This window comes from Pseudorca crassidens, chromosome 3 (genome assembly GCF_039906515.1).
Source record: "Pseudorca crassidens isolate mPseCra1 chromosome 3, mPseCra1.hap1, whole genome shotgun sequence".
NCBI classification, from domain to species: domain Eukaryota; kingdom Metazoa; phylum Chordata; class Mammalia; order Artiodactyla; family Delphinidae; genus Pseudorca; species Pseudorca crassidens.
The window spans coordinates 55,919,139-55,946,096 of record NC_090298.1 but is presented as its reverse complement, the minus strand read 5'-3'; the positions used below and the strand labels follow the sequence as shown (position 1 = coordinate 55,946,096).

Here is a 26,958-nt window from a genome sequence, read left to right as displayed (position 1 = left end):
TTGTTTGTAGTGACTTTTAAAAACATAACTGCCATGAATAATGAGAATTGACTCTATGTAATTTCAAGTCATTTTGCAGTTTACAGAGTAAAGAGATAGTGAAAATAACTTTGTTAGCAATTTCAATGAGAATTTAAATACAGCAAACCCCAATTTTTTTTTAACATCTTTATTGGAGAATAATTGCTTTACAATGGTGTGTTAGTTTCTGCTTTATAACAAAGGGAATCAGTTGTACATACACATATGTTCCCATATCTCTTCCCTCTTGCATCTCCCTCCCTCCCACCCTCCCTATCCCACCCCTCCAGGCGGTCACAAAGCACCGAGCTGATCTCCCTGTGCTATGCGGCTGCTTCCCACTAGCTACCTATTTTACATTTGGTAGTGTATATATGTCCATGCCACTCTCTCACTTTGTCACAGCTTACCCTTCCCCCTCCCCATATCCTCAAGTCCATTCTCTAGTAGGTCTCTAAGGAAAAAAAAAAATGTCATGAAGAACCTAGGGGTAAGATGGGAATAAAGAAACCCCAATTTTTATTATGTATTTTCCTAGTATTGAATGTTTATATATATCTCCAAATCAGATAATATTCTTTGAATGCAACTAACTGTTCATTGGCTGTTATGCATGAACCTGAAATATATTTATCTTATAAATACTGACTCTAATAAATTTCTTTTTTTTTGAAATTTTGAATTTTATTTTATTTATTTTTTATACAGCAGGTTCTTATTAGTCATCCATTTTATACACATCAGTGTATACATGTCCCAATCGCCCAATTCATCACACCACCACCACCACCACCCCCGTGGCTTTTCCCCCATGGTGTCCATACGTTTGTTCTCTACATCTGTGTCTCTATTTCTGCCCTGCAAACTGGTTCATCTGTACCATTTTTCTAGGTTCCATATATATGCGTTAATATACGATACTTGTTTTTCTCTTTCTGACTTACTTCATTCTATATGACAGTCTCTACATCCATCCACGACTGACTCTAAATTTTAAATGCACCTCTGCTATGTTCTAGCTTATTACCTTGATTCTTCATGCACTTGGTTCGTCAAAACAGTACTTCTGAAAGCTTCTATTTGTTGGATAGACAGATGATAGCTATCCTCTGTGTTGCCTAATAGCAAAACATTTCTTTTTTTTTATAGATACTAGTTAGAATGATCTTATTGTTTTTCATTTCTACATATTTATTACCTTCCAATTACTTTGTATACACATCTGTCTTCCATATCTGTCCACAAACTGTAAGTGAATTTTAGTGTACAAGCATTATAAAAGTTGAAAGAATATTGTCACATGTCCTTTTAGCAAAATGGGATGGTTCAGGTTTTTAATCATAAAATATTATATAATGAAGTCCTTCCTGTTGAAGGACTAACTAAATGATACTACCATATTTTCTTTGTTGTCCTGAGAAATATATCAGTTCCTTTATTTACAAAACAGAAACAGACTCACAGACTTAGAGAATGAACTTACGGTTACCAGGTGGGGAGGGTGGGGGAAACAGATAGTTAGGGAGCTTGGGATTGACATGTACACACTGCTGTATTTAAAATAGATAACCAACAAGGACTTACTGTGTAGCATAGGGAACTCTGCTCAGTATTATGTAACAACCTAGATGGGGAAAGAATTTGAAAAAGAGTAGATACATGTATATGTATAACTGAGTCACTTTGCTGTACACCTGAAACTATCACAACATTATTAATCAACTATACTCCAATATAAAATTAAAAGTTTAAAAAAAAAGAAGTATATCATTTCTTGAGTTTGGGAAAATTCACCTAAGTAGAATATGTCATCTGAAGACTCATCATCTGAGACTTTACTTATATGAACAATTTCACCATTATTAGTCCAGAATAAAGATCAAAATTTTTTTCTTAAAGGGTTAGATAGTAAATATGTTAGGCCATAGTTTTCCAGCCGCTGGCCTAGATGTTACTCTCTATCCCGTTACATTCATCTTCTAATTGCTTTAATAATTTTGAAATGACTTTCTCTGTCAATTTTGTTCTCTTTGCTATTATGGACAGAAAATGAAAAAGTCTGAATTCTCAACTGTGTTCAGGGAAAGCTTTAAAAAAAAAAAAGACTACAAGGATTGTATCTCCATACTTCCATTAAAACTTCTTGAAAGATAATCCAGTACTTTGGACAACAGAATAAGAAAACTGAAGGATGGTGTAATAGTGGTGCTTTATTTCACTACTAATGATTTATTTCATCATCATTTTAGGTGATTCCATCCTTTCACGTCCTTATTTTAGTCTTTTTTTTTTTCTTATGCATAGCTAGAGGTCGCTGGTGAATGTATTATCTACTGCTACGTAACAAATTACCCTAAAATTTAGCACCTTAAAACAGCAAATATTTATTTATCTTTAGTTTCTGTGGGTCAGGAATGCGGGGCAGCTGAGGTGGGTGGTTCTCCTAAGGCTGCAAATCAGGTCGTCAGCCTCAAGGCAATAGTCATCTCACAGTTCTACTGGGGCTGGAGGATCTGCTTCAGGCTCACCCAGATGGTTGTTAAGAGGCTCTCTTGCTACCTGGCGTTCTCCATAGGCAGCCTGAGAGTCCTCACAAACTGATAGCTGGCTTCTCCAAAGTGGGCGATCCAGTACAGAATGAGCAACACCACACGTACTTTTATAACTTAGTCTCTGAATCACACACCATCACTTCCACCTTTTTCTATCCTTTTGACGTAAGTGCAACCCACGGCCAACTGGAGGGGATTAGACAAGGGCAGGAATCACTGGGGACCATCTTGAAGACTGGCTACCACAATGAGTTAAAATAAAATATATCCTGGGATGAAGAGTAACAAAATGTTTCAAGATAAGTAAAAGTAAAGTGATAGTAAAAGTGATAGTAAAAGTAAGTGATAGTAAAATCACTAAGATTCTGTATTGTAGATTTATAAAAGAGTCCAGTAGAGTTACAGCATAATTGCAAGATAGGAGTTTTGTTTATTTTTTTTAATAAATAAATTTTCTCTTTGTTCTTTGGCAGACCTCTAAGAGTGAGTTGTGAATGTAAGGACAAATAGTTAGAACTGATCGAATAAGAAACTCAAAAATTGGGAATTCCCTGGTGGTCCAGTGGTTAGGACTCGGTGCTTTCACTTCCATGGCCCAGGTTCAATCCCTGGTTGGGGAACTAAGATCCAAAAAAAACTCAAAAATTAAAATTGGGTTCATTGGGCCCAGATGATATACTCGGGATTAATTTCCACTTTCTGCTTTCCTTAGAAGTTTTAAAAAATTTTCTTCCTATCTGTTGTTTATTAAAATGGATATTTCAGGACCATAAATTTTTCTCTGACAATTTAGTTGTATTCTGTAGAATTCTTATTTTCTAGATATTCCAAATTTCAAAATTTTGTTTTTAACTCTAGAAATGTTTTAATTTCAGGTTAATTTCAATTAATTTCAGTTAATTAATTTTTAGGTTAATTTTACTTTCAGTTAGGTTTAATTTCTAGTTTTATTGTATTGTAGTTATAGAATGTTGTTTTGTATTGTTCTAATTACTATTTTTTAAACACATAATTTTGATCATTGTTTTTAATATGTTTTAAATTCTGTTAGGACAGATCAAATACCAGTGCTCCTTAAGAATTTTTTTAAAAAATACTCTTGCCCATTTATTCCTTCAAATGAATTTCACAATTAATTTGCCTAAATATCTAACTATCCCATAAAGATTGAAATTAGTATTGTTTTTTACACTAGCATATTTTTATTCTAATTTTATTTACCATGATGCATGTGTTGCTTTATGTTTTCTTCTTTATGATTTTATAAGAAAATAGATTTTTAAATTTCATAATTGTATGTAGACTTTTTATCTTTCGGATTCAGGTGCAGCTCTCTCCCAAGGAGGATGGTATATTGATGTGCCCTGGTCGATGTGAACAGAAGTTTCATCATTTTCTTCATGAACACTTGGATGGGTGCATGTCATCATTTCCCCTTGTTGCATGTGACTCATGCTTAAATAACCAGTTAGCTATTTTGAGGCAATAATCAGTTTGAATAACTGAACAATGGAAATATGAGTGATTAAAAGAAATTCAAGGTCACAGTGCAGAAAGTCAATCTGTCAAAATCACAACTGAACCCATTTGTATATTGTAACTTTCTTAGTAAGTATGTTAAGATTTTTATCAATGCCTTTAAAAATAAATAACTTTTTTTTTTTTAAACCTTGACTATCTGAATATTTTTCTTTGGAATATATACGGTAGGTTGGAGTCTGTCTAAAGATGTAGAGAAAACTACTCAGGCTTATTCGGGTAAAGGGTAATATTGTAAAGATACAACCAATTGTAAAACAATGTTGCTGGTGATCCAAGGTTAGGGAACAAAGCCTAGCTGAAGCTGAATGTCAGAGGACTGGACCTGGCCAGTCAGGAACCAAGGCTGTGTTCTGTTGCTTGGATGTCATATTGTCATTCTCCTCCTGCACCTTTTCTTATCTGTCTGCCTCTCTTCTAGCCTCCTCCACACCCTCCTCATGCACACTGCCTAACAGGATTGCCCAGGCCATTCTCTCTTCATCATTACCTTGCAGTTCCATCTACCATCCATTTGACTATATCTGTGTCTCTCGGTTCAGATTCTCTGGAGAGGTAGAACATAGTACTGTTTTAGTTTAGTCTAAAGGATTGGTGTTCACATGCCTGAGATTCTCCCTAGTCCATTTAGCTGTGGGAGAAGATGCTAATATGTAAGTGTTATTTCTTTCAGAGGTTTTGCTTGGGTAAACTGCATGTGCCTAGCATATTAGTAGCTGCCCAGTATTTTTTGAGTAAATAAGTGAATATTCAAGTGCCTGGTAAGTAAGCTTCGCAGAATGGAATGTTCTATGGATTAAGCTTTTTTGTACAGGTAAGTAGAGTTTTATCATTTTTCATGACAATTAGCTAATATTTTATATTAATTGCCTAAAATATGCCAGGTTAAATTTAGTTATGAAGGTAGCTTATTTGCTTTCTAAGGTTTTTGGATGTTACCTCCCTTAATATTTTACCTAATACAGTTGGAGAGTAGTTGTAGGTTCAGGAAAGTCATTCATTTCAGCAAATATTTATTCACCTTTGTGTTAGGCACTGTTCTAGGTGCTTGGGAACAAAACAGATGAAAGTTCCTGCCTAGAGTGGTGGGAACTAGCTAGTAAACAAGTGAAATTTATAAGGTGGCATGTAGTGATTCATGTCGCAGAGAAAAGGGAAACAGGAAAGGGAGCTGGCAGAGTGGGATTGGAAGCAGGGATGCTTTTTAAAAAAAGAACAGGGAACTCCTAATTGAGGTGACATTTGAGCAGAGATCTGCAGAAAATGAGAGCCATTCACATAAGTGAAGAACCTCCCAAGCAAAGAAAATGACAGGTGCAAAGGTCCTAAGACAAGAGTGTGTTTAGCATGTTCAGGGAACAGCAAAGAATCTAGCTTGGCTGGAGTGGAAATGAGCAAGGAGGAGAGATTAAGGTCATATGTAGGCCATTGCAAGGTCTTCAGCGTTTCTTGGGAATCCATTGGAACGTTTTGAACCAAAGGTGTTGCATGATCGGATGCATAAAAAGAGGCTTCTGGGGGGAATTCCCTGGGGGTCCAGTGGTTAGGACTCTGGGCTTCCACTGCAGGGAGCACGGGTTTGATCCCTAGTCGGGGAACTAAGATCCCACATGCTGAGCAGCGTGGCCCCCCAAAATAATAATTTAAACAAAAAAGAGGCTTCTGACTGCTTTGTTGAAAATAAACCATAAGTTTCAAGGGAGAGAGAGCAGGCCGAGTAGGGCTTGGATCTGAGTGTGTTTTCCAAGTGGAGCTCAGGATTTGCCAGTAGGTTCCATGTGGAGTATGAAAGAAAGGAGTCAAGAATGACCCCCAAGGTTTTTGGCCTGAGCAAGTGGGAGAATAAAGTAATGAGATGGGGACTTCCCTGGTGGCGCAGTAGTTAAGAATCCACCTGCCAATGCAGGGGACACAGGTTCGAGCCCTGGTCCGGGAAGATCCCACATGCCATGGAGCCACTAAGCCCGTGAGCCACAACTACTAAGCCTGCATGCCTAGAGCCTGTGCTCCGCAACAAGAGAGGCCACCACAATGAGAAGCCCACACACTGCAATGAAGACCCAACACAGCCAAAAATAAATATGCTTATATAAAGTAATGAGATGGAGAAGTCTGCATAAAGAGTACTTGTGTAGAAAGGAAGGAGGAGTTGGGTTTGGACCTGTGTAGTCTGAGGAGTTGGATATGAGTAAAGTGTTCAAAGGAGAGACCTGGGATAAAGATGAAATTTTAGAAGTTAGCATAGACCTAGAATTTAAAGCCGCTCATCAGGATGAGATAGCCGAGGAAGTGCATATAAATAGAGATGTCAGAGGAGAACTCTGGGGTACTCCCAATGTTTAGAGATCTGATGCGAGAAGCAGTAAAAGAGACTGAGATGGAGCTCTCAATTAGGAGGAAACCCAGAGTGATGCCCTGGAAGCCAAATGGAGAAAGTGTTTCGAGGAGTGATGGGCCATATCAGAGCTACCAATAGGTCAGATGCTGCTAGCAAGTCACATAGGATGAGGACAAAGAAGTATTTGTTGAATTTAGCAGTGACCCTCATAAGGGCTGTTTTGGTGCAATGGAGGAGGTGGTAGAGAATGGAAAAGAACAGATGAAGACAGCACATGTAAACAACTCTTTCAAGAATCTTTGTATTTCTGAATTTTTGTTATATTTGGGTATTAGTGAAATTATATTTGACATAACTTTAGAATTTTTTGTGAATCTTGGTTGTATATATGTGTATGTGTAAATTTTTTAATATAAGATTTCTTACTGTGGGTCATGGTGAAAAAAGGGTTTAAAAAATATGGGATTAGAACAAGAAGGTGAAGAGAATGTTTAGAAAAGAGGTAAAGGATATGGGAGATGTTACTCATGTGAGCACAGGGGAAGGATTTAGGGAGTTGGAGAAGGTTGGGATATGTGATCAGAAAGGGAGAAGTTTTGAAACATAAGGATGAGTGTCAGGGCAATGAGGGATGACCTAGGAGTCCTGTGGAAATTGATGTATACTGGAATAAAGGGCATAGTGACCTTATGATCCAGAAATAATCCATTCTCTGTAAAGGGCCAGGGTAAATTAGTTCAGCTTTGTGGGCCTCTAAAAATGTAAAAAAAAACATGCTTAGCTTATAGGCTGTGGTCATACTTTGCTGCCCCCTGCTTTTTTTGGGGGGGGCATGCCACATGGCTTATGGGATCTTAGTTCCCAGACCAGGGATTGAACCCAGGCCCTCAGCAGTGAAAGTGCAGAGACCTAAACTCTGGACCACCAGGGAATTCCCACTGCCCCCTGCTTTATACTAGAAGCCCTTGGCAGAAGCTCTGGAAAATAATTTGCATGGAGTTCTGTTATTTTTTTAAGTATTTTTAATAGTACATGTATACGGTACAGAATTCAGATGATTATATGCAGGATAAAGTAAACCTCCCTACCATGTCCACTAGCTATCCTGCTCCCCTCCCTGGAATCTATCATCATTTACAGTTTCTTAGTTAAGAAGTTTTCTGTGTATGAACATGCATGTACATATATGCTCTCAGTCAATCTTAAATTTAACTAGATTCATTTTCCTTGAGGTTTGAACTATGAAATGTAATACTTGTACCACTTATGACGTTATTGCCTTCATATCCAAATCCAGCCTTCACTGCCTACTCTGCAGTAATGAATCTGGACCCTGTAACTACCCCTCCCTTGTCAGCAGGTACAGTGTAAAGCTTCGTCAGTAGAGGGCGCTGGTGAGACACAGGAGGGGCAAGGGACTACTTTTCTTGTGTCCAGTGTGCCTCTCTAGCAGACACCTGCAGCACATGGTTTCTGCAGCCTTGTGCAGTGCCTGCCTTCAGCAGTGGCCAGCAGCACTCAGCAGCCCCACGTGGATGGCTTTCCCTGGCACCCCCAAAACACTTTCTAAGCAAAGTGCTCCAAGCTTATACCTTCTTGGGCTGCACCTCTTTAATTAAGCCAACCTCTCTGTTGTCCATGGCTGTGCCTTCTCTGTCAAAGTCTAGATCTCAGCTCTGGGGTACTTTCTTTGGGTGCTGTCTCTCAGCCTAGCATGAAGAGCCATAAGCTCTTTCCTGTACCTGCTTAGAGTTCTCAGTTTCATAATCAATCCTCATTACTCCAGTTTCCTGTTACAGTGAATAACTCTTTATAGTAAACTTTCCCCAAATTACTGTGTGGTTTCTATCTCCTGATTGGACTCTGATACAAAACGTAAAACCTTTCTGATTAGAAAAGCATTAGATACAAAATCAGACAAGAAGATAATCCATCTCCTAGATTACCTTCTAGTAATCTCACCCTCCAGAGCAACTATTAATGTTGTAATGCTAAACTAGTTTTATGCTTTATTTTAAATATAAAAATAAAAACAGCTACTTGTAAAACAGAAAGCAGTACAAAAAGGACGAAAGTAAAAAATAATACCTTCCTGTCCCCTTTCTACCCACTTAAAATAGTTACCACTGTTAACATTTCCTTGTGTATTCTTCCAGAAATTCTTAATGCATCTAGAAACATGAGAGTATAGTTTTTAAACAAATGGAATCATACCATATATACCGTCCCTGTGTTTCATGGTAAAAATGAAAATTAAGGTAAAAGAATGGTTGTTTTCCAACTTATACTAGCATTATGAATTTGGATTGGCCTTCTAACCATTCAGGAAACTCCGTTGATTAACTGGTAGGAATGAAATTTTGGACACAGGCACAGATGTAGACAGTCACATCAAATGTGATACCTTGAACATTATGAAGTCACTGACAAAATATGTTCTCCCTGAGCAAAGTGGATTCATAAGAAAATTTTAAGGCCATTATAAATGCATATGTTGGACTCTTAAACATGTGGTTATCTAAAAAAACACTGATACTCAAGATTCTTGAAAACACAGATTTAGCTAATTTCCAATAATGCTAAATTCTATTCTACACTTTTTTGCTGTTACAATAAGCATTGAATCAAAAGCCTCTAGAATACAAGCATTTTCCCTAAATCCTATTTCTTCATATCCAACACAGTTGGTAAAGGGAAGGTATAAGTAAACCTTACTATACCAAAGTTAATTAAATGTACAAAACAGACCCTACAAGGATTAAGGAATATCTCTTGTTTCACCTATGTGTAAAAGTGATTCAGTCCTTAAGTTAGCCATTTTCTAATAACTTGAATACTCCTTTCATATTGTGGCTTTAAGATAGATTGGTACACCTCTCCCTACCCCCTTCTCTGTGGCTTTGTTACTGTTTACCATAGTTAGCCTGAAAGCCTGATGCTGACCCTGGGTAATGAAGAGTTAGATGCGTAAACTTGATTAAAGGTCTGATCTTCGGTTGGGGAGGATCATTAGGGACATCAGAGTTACTGGTCATAAACTGTTTCTTAAGCTCAGTAATGGGTAAGCAGGTGTTTGGTTTTTTTATTACATGCCATGCATTTTATTCTTTTGTATGCAGTATTTAATAAGTTTTTGGATAATTAGGTTTTTTAAATTGTTGACAAAAATTTTCTTGATTTAGCAGTTTTTAGCTAAATCTTCTATTTCTGAATGATTGGAGAGAATGGCAGTACCCATTTCCAGTGAAGAGTGAAGTGTTTAGATAGAGGATGCCTTTCTATCACGGCATTAAGCAGTGTGATGTCTTCTGCATCCAGGAGCCAACTTAACATGTTAAGTCTAGTGAGTCTTGGCAGTCGTAACACACATTGACTCAAAGACTTGACTGTTATGGCCTGAGCTTCGATACATTCTTTGAAATGCCTGGAAATTGTTAACTCTTGCAAGTTGGGCATGTTGTCCAGTGTTTGAAAGAAGTTTCTGTATCCTTCCTCTGTAATCTTGTGGTTGATTGAAAGATTAAGATTCTTGAGTTTCTGGAAACCTCCATTGATTGCTACCTTGGCTATAAATATAAAAGCAAAATATTTATGAAAACAGAATAATAAGGACTTCTATTTCAATACTGGTAGACTAGGTTATTTGAACCAACCTCTTCTACCACCATCACTTAAAGTAGAAAATGCCCAATTTTAATAAAGATATATAAATTTAACAATAAGTATATTAGATAGATTTACTTCTAATTGGAGTATTAAAGATTAATAAATTACATTTAAAAAAACCAAACTGGGGCTTCCCTGGTGGCGCAGTGATTGAGAGTCCGCCTGCCAATGCAGGGGACACGGGTTCGTGCCCCGGTCCAGGAAGATCCCACATGCCGTGGAGTGCCTGGGCCCGTGAGCCGTGGCCGCTGGGCCTGCGCGTCCGGAGCCTGTGCTCCGCAGCAGGAGAAGCCACAACAGTGAGAGGCCCGCATACCACAAAAAAAACAAAAAACAAAAAACTATATTTTTACAACAGACACACTTTAAATATAAGGACATAGAAAGATTAAAAGTAAAAGGGGGAAAAAAAGGAAAAAGTAAAAGGGATACATCTCTAAATAACTGGTGTGGCAAAAAAATGACAACTGAAGTTAGAAAATATTTTGAACTGAACGAGAATAAAAATATGACACTAAAACTTGTGAGAGGGAGCTAAAGCCAAAGTTAGTGCTCTAACTATCCATCTCAGAAAATTAGGATATCAAAAAAAAAAAAAGAAAGAAAGAAAGTAGGACAAGAAAAGCAAATTATATCCAAAGAAAGTAGCAGGGGATAATAGAGGTAAAAGCAGAATAAATGAAAAACGTGTAGAGAAAAAAAAATTTAATACAATTGAAAAACCAACCAGGTAAAAAAAAAAAAAGTATTGAATATATCAGGAATGAAAAGGGGACTATCAATCACCATAGGTCATACAGATATTTTTAAAATTATAAATATTATGAGCAATTTTAGAAAAGTTTTTAAATCCTTAGAAAAATGTAACTTGCCCAAACTGCACCAATGATAACACAAACGTATACCAATAGAAAACCCACAATGAGGTATCGCAACAGATTCATCAGAATGGCTAAAGTTTAAAGGTCTGACAATACCAAGCAGTAGCCAGAATGTGAAACAACTGCTGGTAGGAATGTAAGTTGGTACAACTATGGAAAACAGAATATTTACCAAATGACGCGAAGTCCGCCCTAGAAATACCTCCACATATGCATCAACAGTCACGTACAGAATGTTCATAGCAGCATTATTCATAGTAGCCAACTCATATCCAGTTGAATGGATAAATAAATTGGCGTATGTATAGTCATACATGGGACAATATACAGCAATGAAAATCAGTGAACTCTATAGTCACACGTATCAGTATGAATCAGTATCACAAGTATGTTGAGCCCGAAGAGGCAGGCACAATAGTACATACTGTGGAGGATCCCATGACATATATTTTTAAAACAGGTAAAACTATGGTGAAAGAAAGCAGTATGGTGGTCACCTTTGGGAAGGAGGGGAATGCAGTGTCAGAAGGGACACAAAGGCGGCTTCTGGGATGTAATATTCTATATTGTAACCTAATGAGTAATTGTTACACAAGTATGAGTAACAAGATTTAAGTATGTTCACTTGAAAACTCATTGAGCTGTACACTTAACGATTTTGTACTTTTCTTTACGTGTATTAATTTTCTATTTTAAAAAAAGTACTATAAAAAGGAGTACATGGTGGGTATGTGGCCAGGTGTCTGAGACACTAGGTGTTAAGAATGGACTTGAGGGCTTGTGTAGTCTCAAGTGGGAGGCTATCTTTTACTTCTAAATCTGACCAGAATGAACCAAAATCCATAGAACATTAGAGGGAACAATATGATAGCAAAAATGAGGAAGTGGGTTGAACATTTTTAGGGGGACGAATGTTTTTGTAGACATTTTGCAGCAGAAAGCTTGAGTAATACCACTGGCTTTCATGTGAGCTGAAAGAGTTTATCTGAGGGTATCTCACCAATTTCCACCACGCTGTCATCATCCAAAGTCTGGAAAAATGAGAGAATGCGGAGACATTGAAGATGCTGACATTGCTGGATGATCAGTTTGGCCACTTGATGAATCCCATCCCCAGTAGGAAGGATCAATTCTTCCAGGTTATTTAGAGAACCTAAAGTGTAGGCTATCAGAAGATATTAAAAAGCTATTCTCTGTACTGTGTTCCCAAACAATTGTAATTGAAAGTCTCAAAATCATGCACATTCTACGAGTCCCCATGTAGCATAGAGGCTATTCCTCTTTCTCTCCAAGAAAGGGGTCAGCCTACACCTTGACCTTCATTGCTACCTCTAGACAACCATTCCTCCACCCTTCCCCAACCAGTCTCTCCTGTACTGAAGTCCAAAAGGCCTATCACATCTCCATTTCCTTTTTTGTTGGCTGCACCACACAGCTTGCAGTTCCCCAACCTGGGATTGAACCTGGGCCTGCGGCTGTGAAAGAGTGGAGTCCTAACCACTGGACCACCAGGGAATTCCCATCCATTTCCTCTTTTATTTAGACTGAAGCTTCTACTGGCTCCAGGAAACTCTTCCTAGCTCCTCAATGCCTTCAGCCCCCTTCCTTTCTGTCCTGGTATCATCCTTAGTGAGTTCTGCCTCTTCCTCCTAGAACTAAATCCTCACAATCCACCACTCTCATAACTTTTCACTTTGATCCCTCCTTAGCATGGCTTCGCTTGTTGCAGAGCATGGGCTCTTGTAGCACGGGCTTCAGTAGTTGTGGCTCGCGGGCTCTAGAGCACAGGCTCAGTAGTTGTGGTGCACGGGCTTAGTTGCTCCGCGGCATGTGGGATCTTCCCGGACCAGGGCTCGAACCTGTGTCCCCTGAATTGGCAGGCAGATTCTTAAGCACTGCGCCACCAGGGAAGTCCCCATTTTTGTTGAAATAAATTCTTAATTTTTAATATGCTTCAGTTTATCTTGTAAGACCTGTTAGAATTTTTTTCCAGAGCATACATTGCTTTTGTAATCATAAAAAAATAAGTTGAAAAAGTAATCTCTATAGTTATCATTTTGTTAAATCTAGGTTTTCATATACTGAGTTTTCATAACCTTAAAAGATAGTTTCACCTATATTCTAGAAACCTTTGAAACAACAGGTATTTAACTTGTCTGGAATGGATACCTGGCAATGAAATTGCATGGTGCTGGGACTTCTCTGGTGACCCAGTGGCTAAGACTCTGTGCTCCCAATGCAGGGCACCCAGGTTCGATCCCTGGTCAGGGAACTGGATCCCAATGCCGCAACTAAAGATCCTGCATGCTGCAACTAAAAGATCCAATCCCGCACGTGGCAACGAAGATCCCGCATGCCATAACTAAGACCCAGTGCAGACAAATAAATAAATAAATAAGAAATTGCATAGTGCTGTAACAAACAAATCTGTATTCAAAGAAATGAGTCACTCTGAGAACATTTCTTTGAAAGACATCAAGTGAGATCAAGGCATTTGGAGGGTAAAAGCTGAGCAGCACTGTCCCTCCTAATGAGCAAGGGCAGCTAATACATGCTGTAATTTGTTATAGCTAATGCAAAATAGGAGGATTTTATGGGGGAAAGAATAAAGAGCAAGCTTTAGGCACTGTTTTATAAACATACCAAATTTTTCAGCTGTTTCCTTATCAGGAATATATTGGTGCTCAAGATTTAATATCTTCAGAGAAATAAAATTTGGTAAAACAATGACTATAAAAGGGGAAAGAAAAATTTAGTTATGTCAGCTACATTTCTTACACCAAAAAATAATGTGTTTAAAGAGTATTTTAAAAGTGATAGAAATTAATATAATAATTCAGAATATAGTAATTCAGATTGTTTAAAGAGTATTTTAAAAGTGATAGAAATTAATATAATAATTCAGATTGAATTAATTAGTATGACAAGTAGATAACACAAATCTTTGCTCAGGAAACAATTCTCATAACTAGAAATGTTTAAACATCTAGAAACAAATATACCTTACTTGAAAATTCATTTAAGATCAGATATTTATTGCAATAGTTTTGTTCTTTGACATCAATTGCATTTTTAAAATCTGGCTGTTAAAAAATGACTGTCCACAGAAGCATCTTAAACCAAAATTTTACAATTTTAGCTCTTACCAAATGGGGCGGCTTTAAAAAATGGTCCAGTAAGCTTAATTTCTTCAAGTTTCTTGCAGGAAGCAAGTACAGTCATGAGAGACTCAAGATCCGAAAAGAAATTACATTGCAGATGGAAAACACGAAGGTTTGGAGAATTCTGAATTAATTTGACTGTAAAATATCAAATTTAAGGCATCAGAGATTGGAAATTTCTATCAGAATTAGTCATTTAATTTATTAACTTGTTTCAACAATAGTGAATTAAAATAAAGCATCATGATGTAATGAATTGGGCTTAGGTTCAGGGTCTGTGACTAACTGATGAGCTACGTGAACCGTCGTTACTGACCCTCTCTGGGGAATCAGTTTTCTCCTCTATATAGTAATGGCATTGACTCAGCTAAAACCTTCAGCTTTAACATCCTAATGTCTCTAAGTTTGCACATGATGTTTACACTATAGAAACACTATGCAAAGAAACATAAAGGCAGTGACAACTCTGAAGCAAAACTTAAATTTGAAAAAATTGCTGAACAATATAAGAAAACTACTACTTCCAGCTTCAGCTACAATTTTTTTTGCACGCAGCTCTGCATGTCAGTTCAGTAGAGATTTACCTTTTTTTAGTCTTTAGTCTTTACTAAACTAAGGAACTGATGATACCTAAGTCATTTTGCTAAATGATATATTTAAGAAAGATAGCTGTACAGGTTGTTCATCAACCATGAGAATGGTTGATGAAATATATTTATAAAGGCTGATGAGAAACAGGGAAAGGCTTCTGATTACTACCAATCATCAGATTTCCTTCCTTCTTATCTGGCAGATTTCTAAGTTGCAATGTAAGAGCAACTTAAACAAAAACAAAATAAAAGAACTCTACAAACTATTTTTGGAGAGGCAGTACATTCCACTGGTTAAGAGCTCAGACTTAAAAGTCAGAATTCCTGTGTTTAATTGCAAATTTACTATTTCCTTATCTGGGTGACCTTGAGCAAATTATCAATACTTAACCTCTATAACTCCATTTCCCCAACTGTAAAAATCAGAATATAATAGTATTTACCTTGTAGAATGGGTATGAAGGTTAAATGAGTTAAGATTTATAAAGTGCTTAGAACAATTCCTACCATGTAGTAACAGCTCAATAATTACAAATAGCTGTCATTTTTTAATGACAACAAGTGCTATTCCAACAATTTACCTTGGATACAGGCTACACCCTCAGATCCACAGAAGCTTTAACTTAAATAAATTATTGGCCAAGTAGGTTTTCCAAGTGATACAAAAACAAGTAAATCAAAGTGCCACACTTACCTAGTTTGGAAGGACCGTATTCAGCTAAAATTTGGATCAATAATTTCTCCATATGGTGGAGATTTAGGAATTCTTCAGGAATGACTGAAAAAACATCTCGTTTATCATCCAGATTCACAGACAGTTCTTTCAAGCACAAGAACTTGTCCAAACTAAGAAAGAGTTGATCTAGAAAGTAGCACACAGTTTCCCATTATTAATCTAAAGAGTTCCAAATGCAAAATTTCAAACTGTCATTTGATTCATCGAACTATTTTCATATTTCAAACGAAAACCTTTCACATACCATAAGACTTCCTTTTTTAGAAAGCACATATATGAAGATAATGCTTTCTGCAGCATTTACTGATTATGTCAACTAAAAAAAATATATGTACAACCTAAAAGTTTTGAGTTATGTTTTATTCAGTGGACATTCTTAGGACTTCAAGTCCAGGAGGCAGCATCTCAAGTAATCCTGAGAAAACTGCTCCAAGGAGGTGAGGCGGGGAGCTAGGATATATAGGAGTTTTGCAACAAAGGCAGGTAGTCAGAACAAAAGATTACTGTTAATAAAAGAAAACTAGATATCTCAGGTTAAGGAATTTAGCACTTTTCTATGTATGGGAAGATGCAAGAGTCTGGGGTCACGAAAATCATTCTTTTGATATGCACCTCAGCTGTCTGGGGCCAGTATCCTGTGTTTTCACATCCTGAGTTTCTTCAAGCTGCACCCTTTGGGGTGGCTGCAGTCTGATGACTGCTAGATGGCAGGTATTCTTTGTTTCCTTCCTGAGTTTCCTCCGGGCTCACTATCAGGGGTGGCTGCAATTGCTGATAGCTACAACATCCTTTGTTTACTGATATGGCAGGCAATATTTTACTTCTCATCTACTATATGAGAAGCTCTGTACTACACTCTGGATTCACAAAGACATCTCAGCAAATGGGGCTGGGACAACTGAATTTCTCCATGCAAAGAAGTTGGACCCTTACCTCCCACCACCATATACAGAATTGGCTCAAAATGAATCAACAACCTAAATATAAGAGCTAAAACCATACAACTCTTAGAAGAAAACAGAAATAAATCTTCATAACCTTGGATTTGAGAATAGATTCTTAGATATGCTACCAAGAGCACTAGCACAAAAGAAAAACAGACAAATTGGACTTCACTGAAATTTGAAACTTTACAGATTGAAGTACATTATTGAGACAGTGAAAAGGGCAATCTATCGGAGAAAATATTTTAAAACCAAGTGTCCAATAAAGATTTAATTACACAAAGAACTCCTATAACTCAAAACAAAAAGACAACACAATTTTAAAAATGGACAAAGGAACAAACAACCCAATCACAAAATGGGCAGGAGACCTAAAGGGACATTTCTCCAAAGAAGACATACAGATGGCTAACAAGCACATAAGATGCTCAACATTGCTAATTATTAGAGAAATGCAAATCAAAACTACGAGGTATCACCTGACAATGGTCAAAATGGCTATCATCAAAAAGTCTACAAATAGGGACTTCCCTGGTGGCGCAATGGTTAAGACTCCGCCTGCCAATGCAGGGGACACGGGTTCGAGCCTTGGTCCAGGAAGATCCCACATGCCACAGAGCAACTAAGCCCGTGCACCACAACTACTGAGCCTGTGCTCTAGAGCCCACGAGCCACAACTACTGAACCTGCGAGCCAGAACTACTGAAGCCCACACACCTAGAGCCTGTGCCCTGCAACAAGAGAAGCCACTGCAACGAGAAGACCATGCACCGCAATGAAGAGCAGCCTGCGCGCAGCAATGAAGACCCAACGCAGCCAAAAATAAATAAATAAATAAAATTTTTTACAAGTCTCCAAAAATAAATGGTGGAGAGTATGTGGAAAAGGGAAACCCTACTACACTGTTGGTGGGAATGTAAACTGGTGCAGCCACTATGGAAAACGGTAAAGAGGTTCTTTAAAAAAACTAAAAAATAGGGACTTCCCTGGTGGCGCAGTGGTTAAGAATCCGCCTGTCAATGCAGGGGGCACGGGTTCAATCCCTGGTCCAGGAAGATCCCACATGCCGTGGAGCAACTAAGCCCATGCACCACAACTACTGAGCCTGCACTCTAGAGCCCGTGAGCCACAACTACTGAGCCCACATGCCACAACTACTGAAGCCCGCGCTCCTAGATTCCATGCTCCACAAGAGAAGCCACCACAATGAGAGGCCCGCATACTGCAACTAGAGAAAGGCTGCACACAGCAATGAAGACCCAACGCAGCCAAAAAAAAAAAAAACTAAACTAAAAATAGAGTTACCATATAATCCAGCGATCCCACTCCTGGGCATGTATCAGGAGAAAACCATGGTTTGAAAGGGTACATGCACCACAGTGTTCACAGCAGTACTATTTACAATAGCCAAGACATGGAAGCAACCTAAATGTCCATCAACAGATGACTAGATAAAGAGGATGTGATGCACACACACAACGGAATATTAGCCATAAAAAAGAATGAAATAATGCCATTTGCAGCTACATGGATGGACCTAGAGATTATCATACTAAATGAAGTAAGTCAGACAGAAAGACAAATATCATATGATATCACTTCTATGTGGAATCTAAAAAAGTGATACAGATGAACTTATTTACAAAACAGAAATAGACTCACAGACATAGAAAAAAAACTTATGGTTACCAAAGGGGAAAGGGGAGGGAGGGAGGGATAAATTAGAAGTTTGAGATTAACAGATACAGACTACTATGTATAAAATAAACAAGGACCTACAGTATAGCACAGGGAACTATATTCAATATCTCGTAATGATCTATAGTGGAAAAGAATCTGAAAAAGTTTATACACACACACACACAATCTGAATCACTTTGCTGTATACCAGAAACTAACACAAAATTGTAAATAAACTACACTTCAATTTTTTTAAATGGGCAAAAGGATTTAATAGACTGTCTCCAAAAAACACACACTAACAGCCAATAAGCACATGAAAAGATGCTCAGCAGCATTAGTCATTATGAAAATGCAAATCAAAACCAACGTGAGATACAATTTCACACCTATTAGGATGTCTCTGATTTAAAAAAAACAAAAAAGCATTGAGGATGTGAAGAAACTGGAGCCCTTGTACATTGCTTGTAGGAATGTAAAATGCTGCAGCCAGCGTGGAAAACAGTTTGGAGTTTCCTTGAAAATTAAAATAGAATTACTATCATTAATAGCCAATAATTCCACTTCCGGGTATATATCCAAAAGAATTGAAAATAGGGTCTCCAAGTAATATTTGTGCACCCATGTTCATGGCAACTTTAGCCAGAATAAACAGTGCAAGTGTCCATCAACAGATGAATTGATTAATAAAATGTGATATATACATACAATGAAATATTATTCAGCTATAAAAGTAGTGAAGTTCTGACGCATACCACAACACGGATGAACCTTAAAAACGTGAAAGAAGCCAGACACAAAAGGACAAGATATTGTATGGATTCACTTATGTGAAACAGAATAGACAAATTCATAGAGACATCAGCATCTGGGGAGAAGAAGGAGGTATCGTTTAATAGGTACAGAGTTTGGGATGATGGAAAGGTTCTGGAAGTGGATAGTGGTGATGGTTGCACAACACTGTAATTGTACTTAATGCCACTGAATTGTATACTGAAAAATGATTTTAAGGTTTCATGTATGTTTTACCATGATAAATATTTGAAAAAACAACATTTTTCTAAATTTGATGATAAATATCAACCCACAGATCCAAAAAAAATGTTCAGTGACCCTCAAGTAAGATAGATACAAAGCAAAGCACACCTAGGCATTTAACAAACTGCTGAAAATCAAACCCATACTAGCAACAATCCGAAAATGAAAAAATTTAAATACCATTTACAGGAGTATCAAAAATACAAGTACCTAGGAATAAATTTAATGAAAGATGATAAAGTCTATACTGAAAACTCTCAAACGCTGCTTAGACAAGTGAAAAGAGACACAAATAACTGGGAGACACTACTTCCCACTTGTTTATTTCCCAGAGTACAAGCCCTTTCTTCCATGAAGCAGGTGGGGTGAGGGTAATTCTCAAGCATCATTTACATATAGATCATTCTTTGACTAATAACAAGTCATTTGTTTATTAAGAGACCTCATTAGTCATTGTATTATTTTTATCAGAGTTTGAAAGCCATTCTGTTATTTGGAAGCCTTTCACTAATTCATATTATTGACAGAAATAAGTTAGTAAAGATTTATTTTATATCTGTTCAATCAGCAAGGATTTATGGTCTCACACTTTCAAAAGTTTTCATCCACCTAAAACTAAGAGTGAGAAGATAAGAGTACACATCCTAACAGTCATCTAAAACAGATGCAGGTTTACCTTGTAGATGGGTTGTCTTTGAGACTTCAAGAGATTCTAGGGAAGGCAGAGTGAGAAGCAATTCCTGTTCTACTGCACTCAGCTCAGATTGGCTTACGGAGCACTTGGTGAACGAGGCCTTATACTGCTCAAGAGCTGGGCTGATGCTTTCAATAAAACCCGTGCTCCTGGTCAAGTGGAGTTCAATGTGCTGTGAAGCTGAGAAAACTTTCGTTAGAAACCTTAGCATCTCCTGATCCACAGCATCAGTACCAGTCACATGAACTTCCAGAAGGGGAATCTTGTACTGCTTTGGAGAAAGGTTCCAGTAGCCAGTGCTGATATCTGCTGGTGCCTTGAGTTGCATGTTCAGAAAACTGTTCACGGTTTCCTCTTTTTCAACTAAATTCTGCTTCCATTCACTCTCAAGTTCAAAGGCAGAAGCATAGTCCTGATCTATGGTTGGTGCCTGGGATTTGTCGAAAATTTTTTCCAGTAATGAAAAATCTGTTTTGCGTAAGCTATTTCCTCTTATGGAGACCTGGACTCTCCCCAACAATAACAGGCTTTCTGGGTGGTCAAAAAAATACTGTAACTTAAGTACACTCAAAGACAGGGTTCTCCCTTGAAGGAACTGCAAAATGAATGGAGAACAGGCAGCAACACTGTTGCTTCGATAAGCAGTTTTTACAGCCAGAGCCAGTAAATGTTTTGAAACCAGTGAAAGGTAATTTTCTGGAGAGTGTTGCCACAACAACCGGAGACACTGCATTTGCTCTGAAATCTCTGGATGATGCTTCAGGTAGTCATCATTTTCAGATATATTCTCCAGTGTCTCTTGATTATCCACCAAAAGAAGCAATTGGGATACAATTGTTGGCCCTGCCTTTGTTGAAGAGTGGCAAGAGACATAGTTCAAAAAATTTGCATAGGGACCTATAGCCATCATGGCTGAGTTAATTTGTTTCAAATAATGAAGTCCCGAATCTTGATCCTCTTGCCTATCTGAATCCAGGAGTTCAGTCAGCCTCATCCCAGCAAGAAATTCTTGGAATGAAGCATTCAAAAACTGATAGACTGGCCTCAGTCTCTGGGCTGTGAATTTGCTCATCAGGTACATGGCTAGATCTTCATCTTCACCAATCCCTACTTCTAGGAGATCATCATCACTAAACTCAAAGCAAGATGAAAAAAAACCTTTCAAGGCCAGCTCACCACAGGAGGACACAGTTGCTTTGAGAAGGTCAGCTGCAGTTTTGTGCCTTAAGAAAAGGCATTCTATATAGGACTTGAAAACAGCCACATCATCAAAGGACTGACAAAAAGGATACCGAAGCCAATTAGCACAGACTGCTGCTACGAAGAAGGGAGTTTTCTGAATTCCCAGCCATGTTTCATTAATTCTAAAGTCAACCATAAACTTTCGCAGACGGGTCAAATCATCTGGAAAGAGCTTCCGTAATATATAGAGGGTATTACAGAAGGGAAACGCTTTGATCTCTAGAATTGTATCTAGGTGTCGGCGGATGTCCTTAGCCCTGTTTGTATGGACAGCAATCAATAAGCAGGTCCTTGACAAATGGTTTCTTTGAATCATCCTCTCTATGCTTTGAGGGATTGAGCACATCTCTTTGTAGTCATCCAAAAGGAATAACACCTGGTTCTTTAACTGCTGGATGATGTTCCACAGGCCCATTTCAGTAACAGATCCTTCTGTCTCTAGGAGTTGGTCACAAATGACACTGGCCAGCCCCTGGTCCAGTCTGGTAGAGCCAAGAGAGACGTAGAAAACCAACTGGAACCTGTGTAACAAGGGACAGCATCCTGATGCCCATAGAAGAGCTACTGTCTTCAGGAGGACCGTCTTTCCACTACCAGCTTCACCCTCCACACACATGACGGAGTTCAAGTTAGCAAAGACCTCAGGCAACACCACAGGCTCCTGCACAGTATTGGTGATGTGTTTTGAAGCAAGGGACAGATCACAATTCAGCAGCTGATCGGTGGCTAGACAGGAAGAGACCTCAAGCAAAGACATGTGGCAGAAAGGGGCACTGGTGTAGGCTTTTCTCAGGCACTCACTCAGACTTTTTGCCTCCTGAAGCCACTGGGCTTCACCATGGGCCACCTCTGTGGAGAAAAGCAAGGAGGCACAGTTATAAATACTTTTTTAAAATCCCCTATGTAGAAATATATGTACACATTCATCTAATCCCATGTGCTACTTCCAGATCCTTACCTGGCACTGCAGAACTCACTGCTGACTCTTCAAGATTGCTTTCACTTGTAGTTTCCTTTGAAAAGAAAATCCTCTATTAAATCAGCATTTGTATAAGAGGGTGGGGCTTTGAATTACAATTAGGGACCAGACATTTTCTAAACCCAACCCATCCTCAAGTATTTACGCCAGTTGCAGGGAGGAGTGCTACAAATATGAAACAATAAGTGATCTGCAAACACACGCAAGCGTGTGCTCCTGGGTGATATCCAAACAGTGCATTCCATGGGTGACTTGAGCTGTGATTACTGTCCAGATGATTAGAATCACAGTGTCTAGAGCAAGATGGACCCTCCAGAAATCATTAGGTGCAACTTCTGATCTTAGTTATCAACAGTTTTTTAAATATTACATACCTGGGATATAGGAAGGTTATGTTTCTTCCTTTAAAAATAAGCTATTTAAGGGGTTCCCCTGGTGGTCCAGTGGGTAAGACTCCAGCTTCCGGTGCAGGGGGCCCGGGTTCCATCCCTGGTCGGGGAACTAGATCCTGTATGCATGCTGCAACTAAGAGTCCACATGCCACAACTATGAGCCTCCATGCCACAACTAAAAGATCCCACAGGCCACAACTAAGATCCGGCACAGACATAATAAATAAAAAATAAATAAATATTTTTTAAAAATAAGCTAGTTAAGGGAGGTGGGGGGATGAGCAAAGATGAATCAAGTGAACGACAAATTACCTTGTTTTCTTTTTGGGGGATGACGAATATAATACACCTAACATACAGCCTCAAATAAGGGGTGTGTGTGTATTAAACTGGCAGTGGCTAATCTCCTAGAGAACTATGTAGAATTTCTCAGTTTAAAAAGGGGTCAACCTATTAATCTGTATTTTTGATTTGGTTGGTTGGTTGCTGTTGTAAAAGAAACATATCTTCCCAGCTTTGAGAAAAGCCAACTACCAAGTCAGACCTTACTGTCCTCCAAATGATGATCACAGATGGAATCCAGGTAGCCTGGATGCTAATCAACTTTTAGGTCCAAACGAGTCTGGGCCTCACAGTAGAAGGGATTGACTCTACATTTCATGAAACTAGGTATTATGTTTTGTTTATTGTAGCATCCCCATCTGCAACTGGAGCATGATTGGTGCTTAACAGATATTTGTAGAATTCATTTATTTATTTTTTTAATGATGAGCAGTTCCTGTTCAAAAACAGTTTTTAATCACATGATCACACACTCTGAAAATAAACAAGGTGGCGTTCATACCGTTAAGTCAGAAAGTTCACCATGGCTCTGAAGGTCTGGAATCACTTCTGCAGAGCACTTCATATTGTGGAGAAACTGACAACTAAGCACAAAAGTTAAAAGTTATAAAAATAATTGTATGGGACTTCCCTGGTGGCGCAGTGTTTAAGAATCTGCCTGCCGATGCAGGGGACACGGGTTTGAGCCCTGGTCCGGGAAGATCCCACATGCTGAGGAGCAACTAAGCCCATGCCCCACAACTACTGAGCCTGTGAGCCCTAGAGCCCATGAGCCACAACTACTGAGCCCACATGCCACAACTACTGAAACCCGTGCACCTAAAGCCCGTGCTCCGCAACAAGAGAAGCCACCGCAATGAGAAGCCTGCACGCAGCAACGAAGATCCAACGCAGCCAAAAATAAATAAAGTAATTAATTAATTTTTAAAAATAGTTGTATGCAATTAAGCATTTGCATTAGGTTTTCAAAAACACTGTGAGAGTTTTACTGGCAAAAATTAAGTGTAAAATTAACATTTCCAGTGATTCTGTCAGTGTCTTTATCAAACAAGACATGTAGACTATAAATCTCAGCAGTAGAGATATAAATGGTTCATAAAGTAGTGGTGGGGATAACCAGCCAATGTGGTGGAATGGGAGCATATTTAACACTCATCCATGAGACCAACTAAAATGAACCTAAAGGAAAAAAAAAATAGAGAAGACAACTCTATCTATGGATTCTGGAATAATGACAACAAAAAGGACATTAGTAGAAAAAATGGTGAAATATGTATAACATCTGGAGTTGATAGCAATGTACCAGTGTTGGTTTTTTAATATTAATAAATGTACCAGGATAATATAAGGTGTTAGTATTAGAGGAAACTGGGTGTGGGAATATAGGAACTCTCTGTATTATCTTTTCACCTTTTCTCTAAGTCGAAAAGTTTTTCCAAATAAAAAGTTTATTTTAGAAAAAAACTCCATCAATATGAAGACTAAAGAATGGCCACAAACATACTCTCTAAAAACAATTTGCTAGACATCATGAAACTGGAACATAAAATACCATCTAAATTCAGGTTATGATGTCTGCCTGAAGAACCAAGGAAGAAAATTCTAAAGAGCTCTACCCACAATCATTAACTTGGATAGATGAGAACTATAAATGTCAGTAGGTAAATGATAAAACTAGAAACAATTATCTTGGTTTATTTTTATGCTGCTGAATTACAGGAAAGCAGGCGATAAAGCAAGAGGACACATCATTTTTATTTTCCTACTTGAAGATGAGCCCAGGAATAGAAGGGTAGCTACAGGAAGATAGCTAGTAGGACTTCAAATGCTTCTGTCCAAGGTCACTATGCAGATAGACCCATCAAGGAAAAGGACTCTGAAGGAAGGTAACATACAAGCATTTTCATACAAGTAAAGCCAAGCAGACCAGCACTACAAGAAAAGTTAAAGGAAGTTCTTCAGTTAAAAGGAAAATGATAACAGATGCAAACTTGGTTCTACCCAAAGGAATGAAGTGTGCCAGGGATGGTAACTCAATGGGTAAACAAGAAATACATTTTTTCTCTTTTTAAAATGTATTTAAAAGATAATTTTTAGAGCAAAGATATAATACTATATTGTGAGATTTAGAATATATGTGATGTAAAAATGTATGAAAACAAAATCGCAAACAATAGGAGGGGGAAAATAGAAGTATACTGTTATATGGTTTATACATTATATGTCAACTGTGATAATATTATTTGAACATGACTGTGATATGTTAAACATGCATTATGATTCTAGAGCAGGTACTAAAAAGATAAAGATGTACATCTAAAAAGCCAACAATAGAGATAAAATGGAACACTAAAAAATACTCAAATGCAAGTCAGGAAAAGAAGAAGAAACAAAGAGCAGATGGGATAAATAGAAACAAATAGCAAAATAGTAGATTTAAATCCAACCATATTAATAATTATATTAAATGTAAATGTTCTAAACACTCCCATTAGAAAGCAGATATTGGGGAATTTGTTGGGGGTCCAGTGGTTAAGACTCTGAGCTCTCACGGCCAGGGGCCCAGGTTAGATCCCTGGTCAGGGAACTAAGATCCCACGAGCTGACAATATGGCCAAAAAAACTCAAACAAACAAACAACAAAAACAAAAGAGAAAGAAGATATTGTCAGACTGTTAAAAAGAGCAAGACCCAACTATGTTGCCTACAAGAAACTCACTTTAAATATAAAGTCATAGATTAAAAGTAAAATGATTTCGGGAATTCCATGGTAGTCCAGTGGTTAGGACTTGATGCTCTCTGGGTTCAATCCCTGGTCGGGGAACTAAGATCCCTCAAGCCACGCAGCGTGGCCAAAAAAAAAAAGTAGAATGATTTCAAAAAAGGTAGTGTCATGTAAAAACTATACAAAAGCTGGAGTGGCTACATATATTAATATCAGATAAAGACTTAAGAATAAGGAGTACTATGAGAGATAAAGAGAGACATTTCATATACTCTCTGAATATGAAAGAGGAAAGGGCAAAGAATAGCCAAGATATGGTCCTGAAGAAAAAGAGCAAGGAAACTGTATGGGAAAATATGAAAATATGCTCAACATTATTAGTAATTAGATTGACAAAAATTAAAATTTGGGCAATACTAAATTAGTGAGGAAGCAGACAGAATGGAAACATCTATGCTAGTGAGAATATAAATCAGTACAACCACTTCAAAAAAAGTTTTGCATAATCTAATAAAGTTGAGTATGTGCAAACCCTATTACTCTGCAATTCCATGGTTGGTTATGCATCCTGGAGAAACACATGTGAGCACTGGGAATTATGTACAAGAGGGTTCATAGTGGCATTATTTGAATTGCAACACTCTGTAAAACAACCCAGATGTTGAACCTAGAATAGAATGGATAAATTACATATTCATAAAACAATATACTATTTAGCAATGAGAACAAGTGAACTGCAACTCTATACATAATTATGAATGAGTCTCAAAAACTTTGTGTAAAGTTTGAGTAAAATAAGTCAGTCATCACAGAAGAACCATGCAGTATGCTTCCATTTATTTGAACTTCAAGAATAAGCAAAGTTAAATGTGTTTAATAATACACATGTAGTTGGTGAAACCATTAGGAGAAGAAGGAACAATTAACCCAAATTTCAGGATCATGTTTACCTCTGAATTGGAGGGACAAGGATATAATCAGAATCGGGAAGGAGGGCACACAGTAGCATTCTAAGGACTTGATAATATTCAATTTCTTAACTTTAGTGCTGGGTTCATTTGTTTCTTTGTTAATTGTCCTTTAAATCATACATAAACATTTTAGGTACTCCTTTAAATGCATCCTAGTTTGTGATTTTAAAAAAGAGGCAGGGGCTTCCCTGGTGGCGCAGTGGTTGAGAGTCCGCCTGCTGATGCAGGGGACGCGGGTTCGTGCCCCGGTCCGGGAAGATCCCACATGGCGCGGAGCGGCTGGGCCCGTGAGCCATGGCTACTGAGCCTGTGTGTCCGGAGCCTGTGCTCCGCAACGGGAGAGGCCACAACAGTGAGAGGCCTGCATACCGCAAAAAAAAAAAAAAGAGGCAGAAGGGGCTTCCCTGGTGGCACAGTGGTTGGGAGTCCGCCTGCCGATGCAGGGGACACGGGTTCGTGCCCCGGTC

General features: G+C 38.2%; 2 protein-coding genes across 12 annotated transcripts in view; one reads left to right on the top strand and one right to left on the bottom strand.

Annotated features, from left to right (window-relative positions):
• Positions 1–4,241, top strand: part of SMN2 (survival of motor neuron 2, centromeric) — a 46,096-nt gene extending 41,855 nt beyond the window's left edge. For 3 of the 5 annotated variants that reach the window (XR_010941979.1, XM_067730932.1, XM_067730927.1), the window contains one exon: positions 3,898–4,241. The gene's annotated coding sequence lies outside the window, so the exon portion shown is untranslated. Of the gene's footprint in view, positions 1–3,875 lie in introns of all 5 variants that reach the window. The other 2 variants (XM_067730929.1, XM_067730930.1) reach the window with 2 other exon arrangements.
• Positions 472–26,958, bottom strand: part of LOC137221370 (general transcription factor IIH subunit 2) — a 73,253-nt gene continuing 46,766 nt past the window's right edge. For 5 of the 7 annotated variants that reach the window (XM_067730920.1, XM_067730922.1, XM_067730921.1 and 2 more), the window contains 8 exons: positions 23,298–23,379; positions 22,041–22,095; positions 19,823–21,931; positions 15,443–15,610; positions 14,144–14,296; positions 13,641–13,727; positions 11,998–12,162; positions 472–10,016 (listed from right to left, as the gene is read on the bottom strand). In XM_067730920.1, coding sequence (XP_067587021.1) covers positions 9,652–10,016; positions 11,998–12,162; positions 13,641–13,727; positions 14,144–14,296; positions 15,443–15,610; positions 19,823–21,931; positions 22,041–22,095; positions 23,298–23,379 — 3,184 coding nt within the window. In that variant the 3' untranslated portion in view covers positions 472–9,651. Of the gene's footprint in view, positions 10,017–11,997; positions 12,163–13,640; positions 13,728–14,143; positions 14,297–15,442; positions 15,611–19,822; positions 21,932–22,040; positions 22,096–23,297; positions 23,380–26,958 lie in introns of those variants that run through there. The other 2 variants (XM_067730923.1, XR_010941978.1) reach the window with 2 other exon arrangements.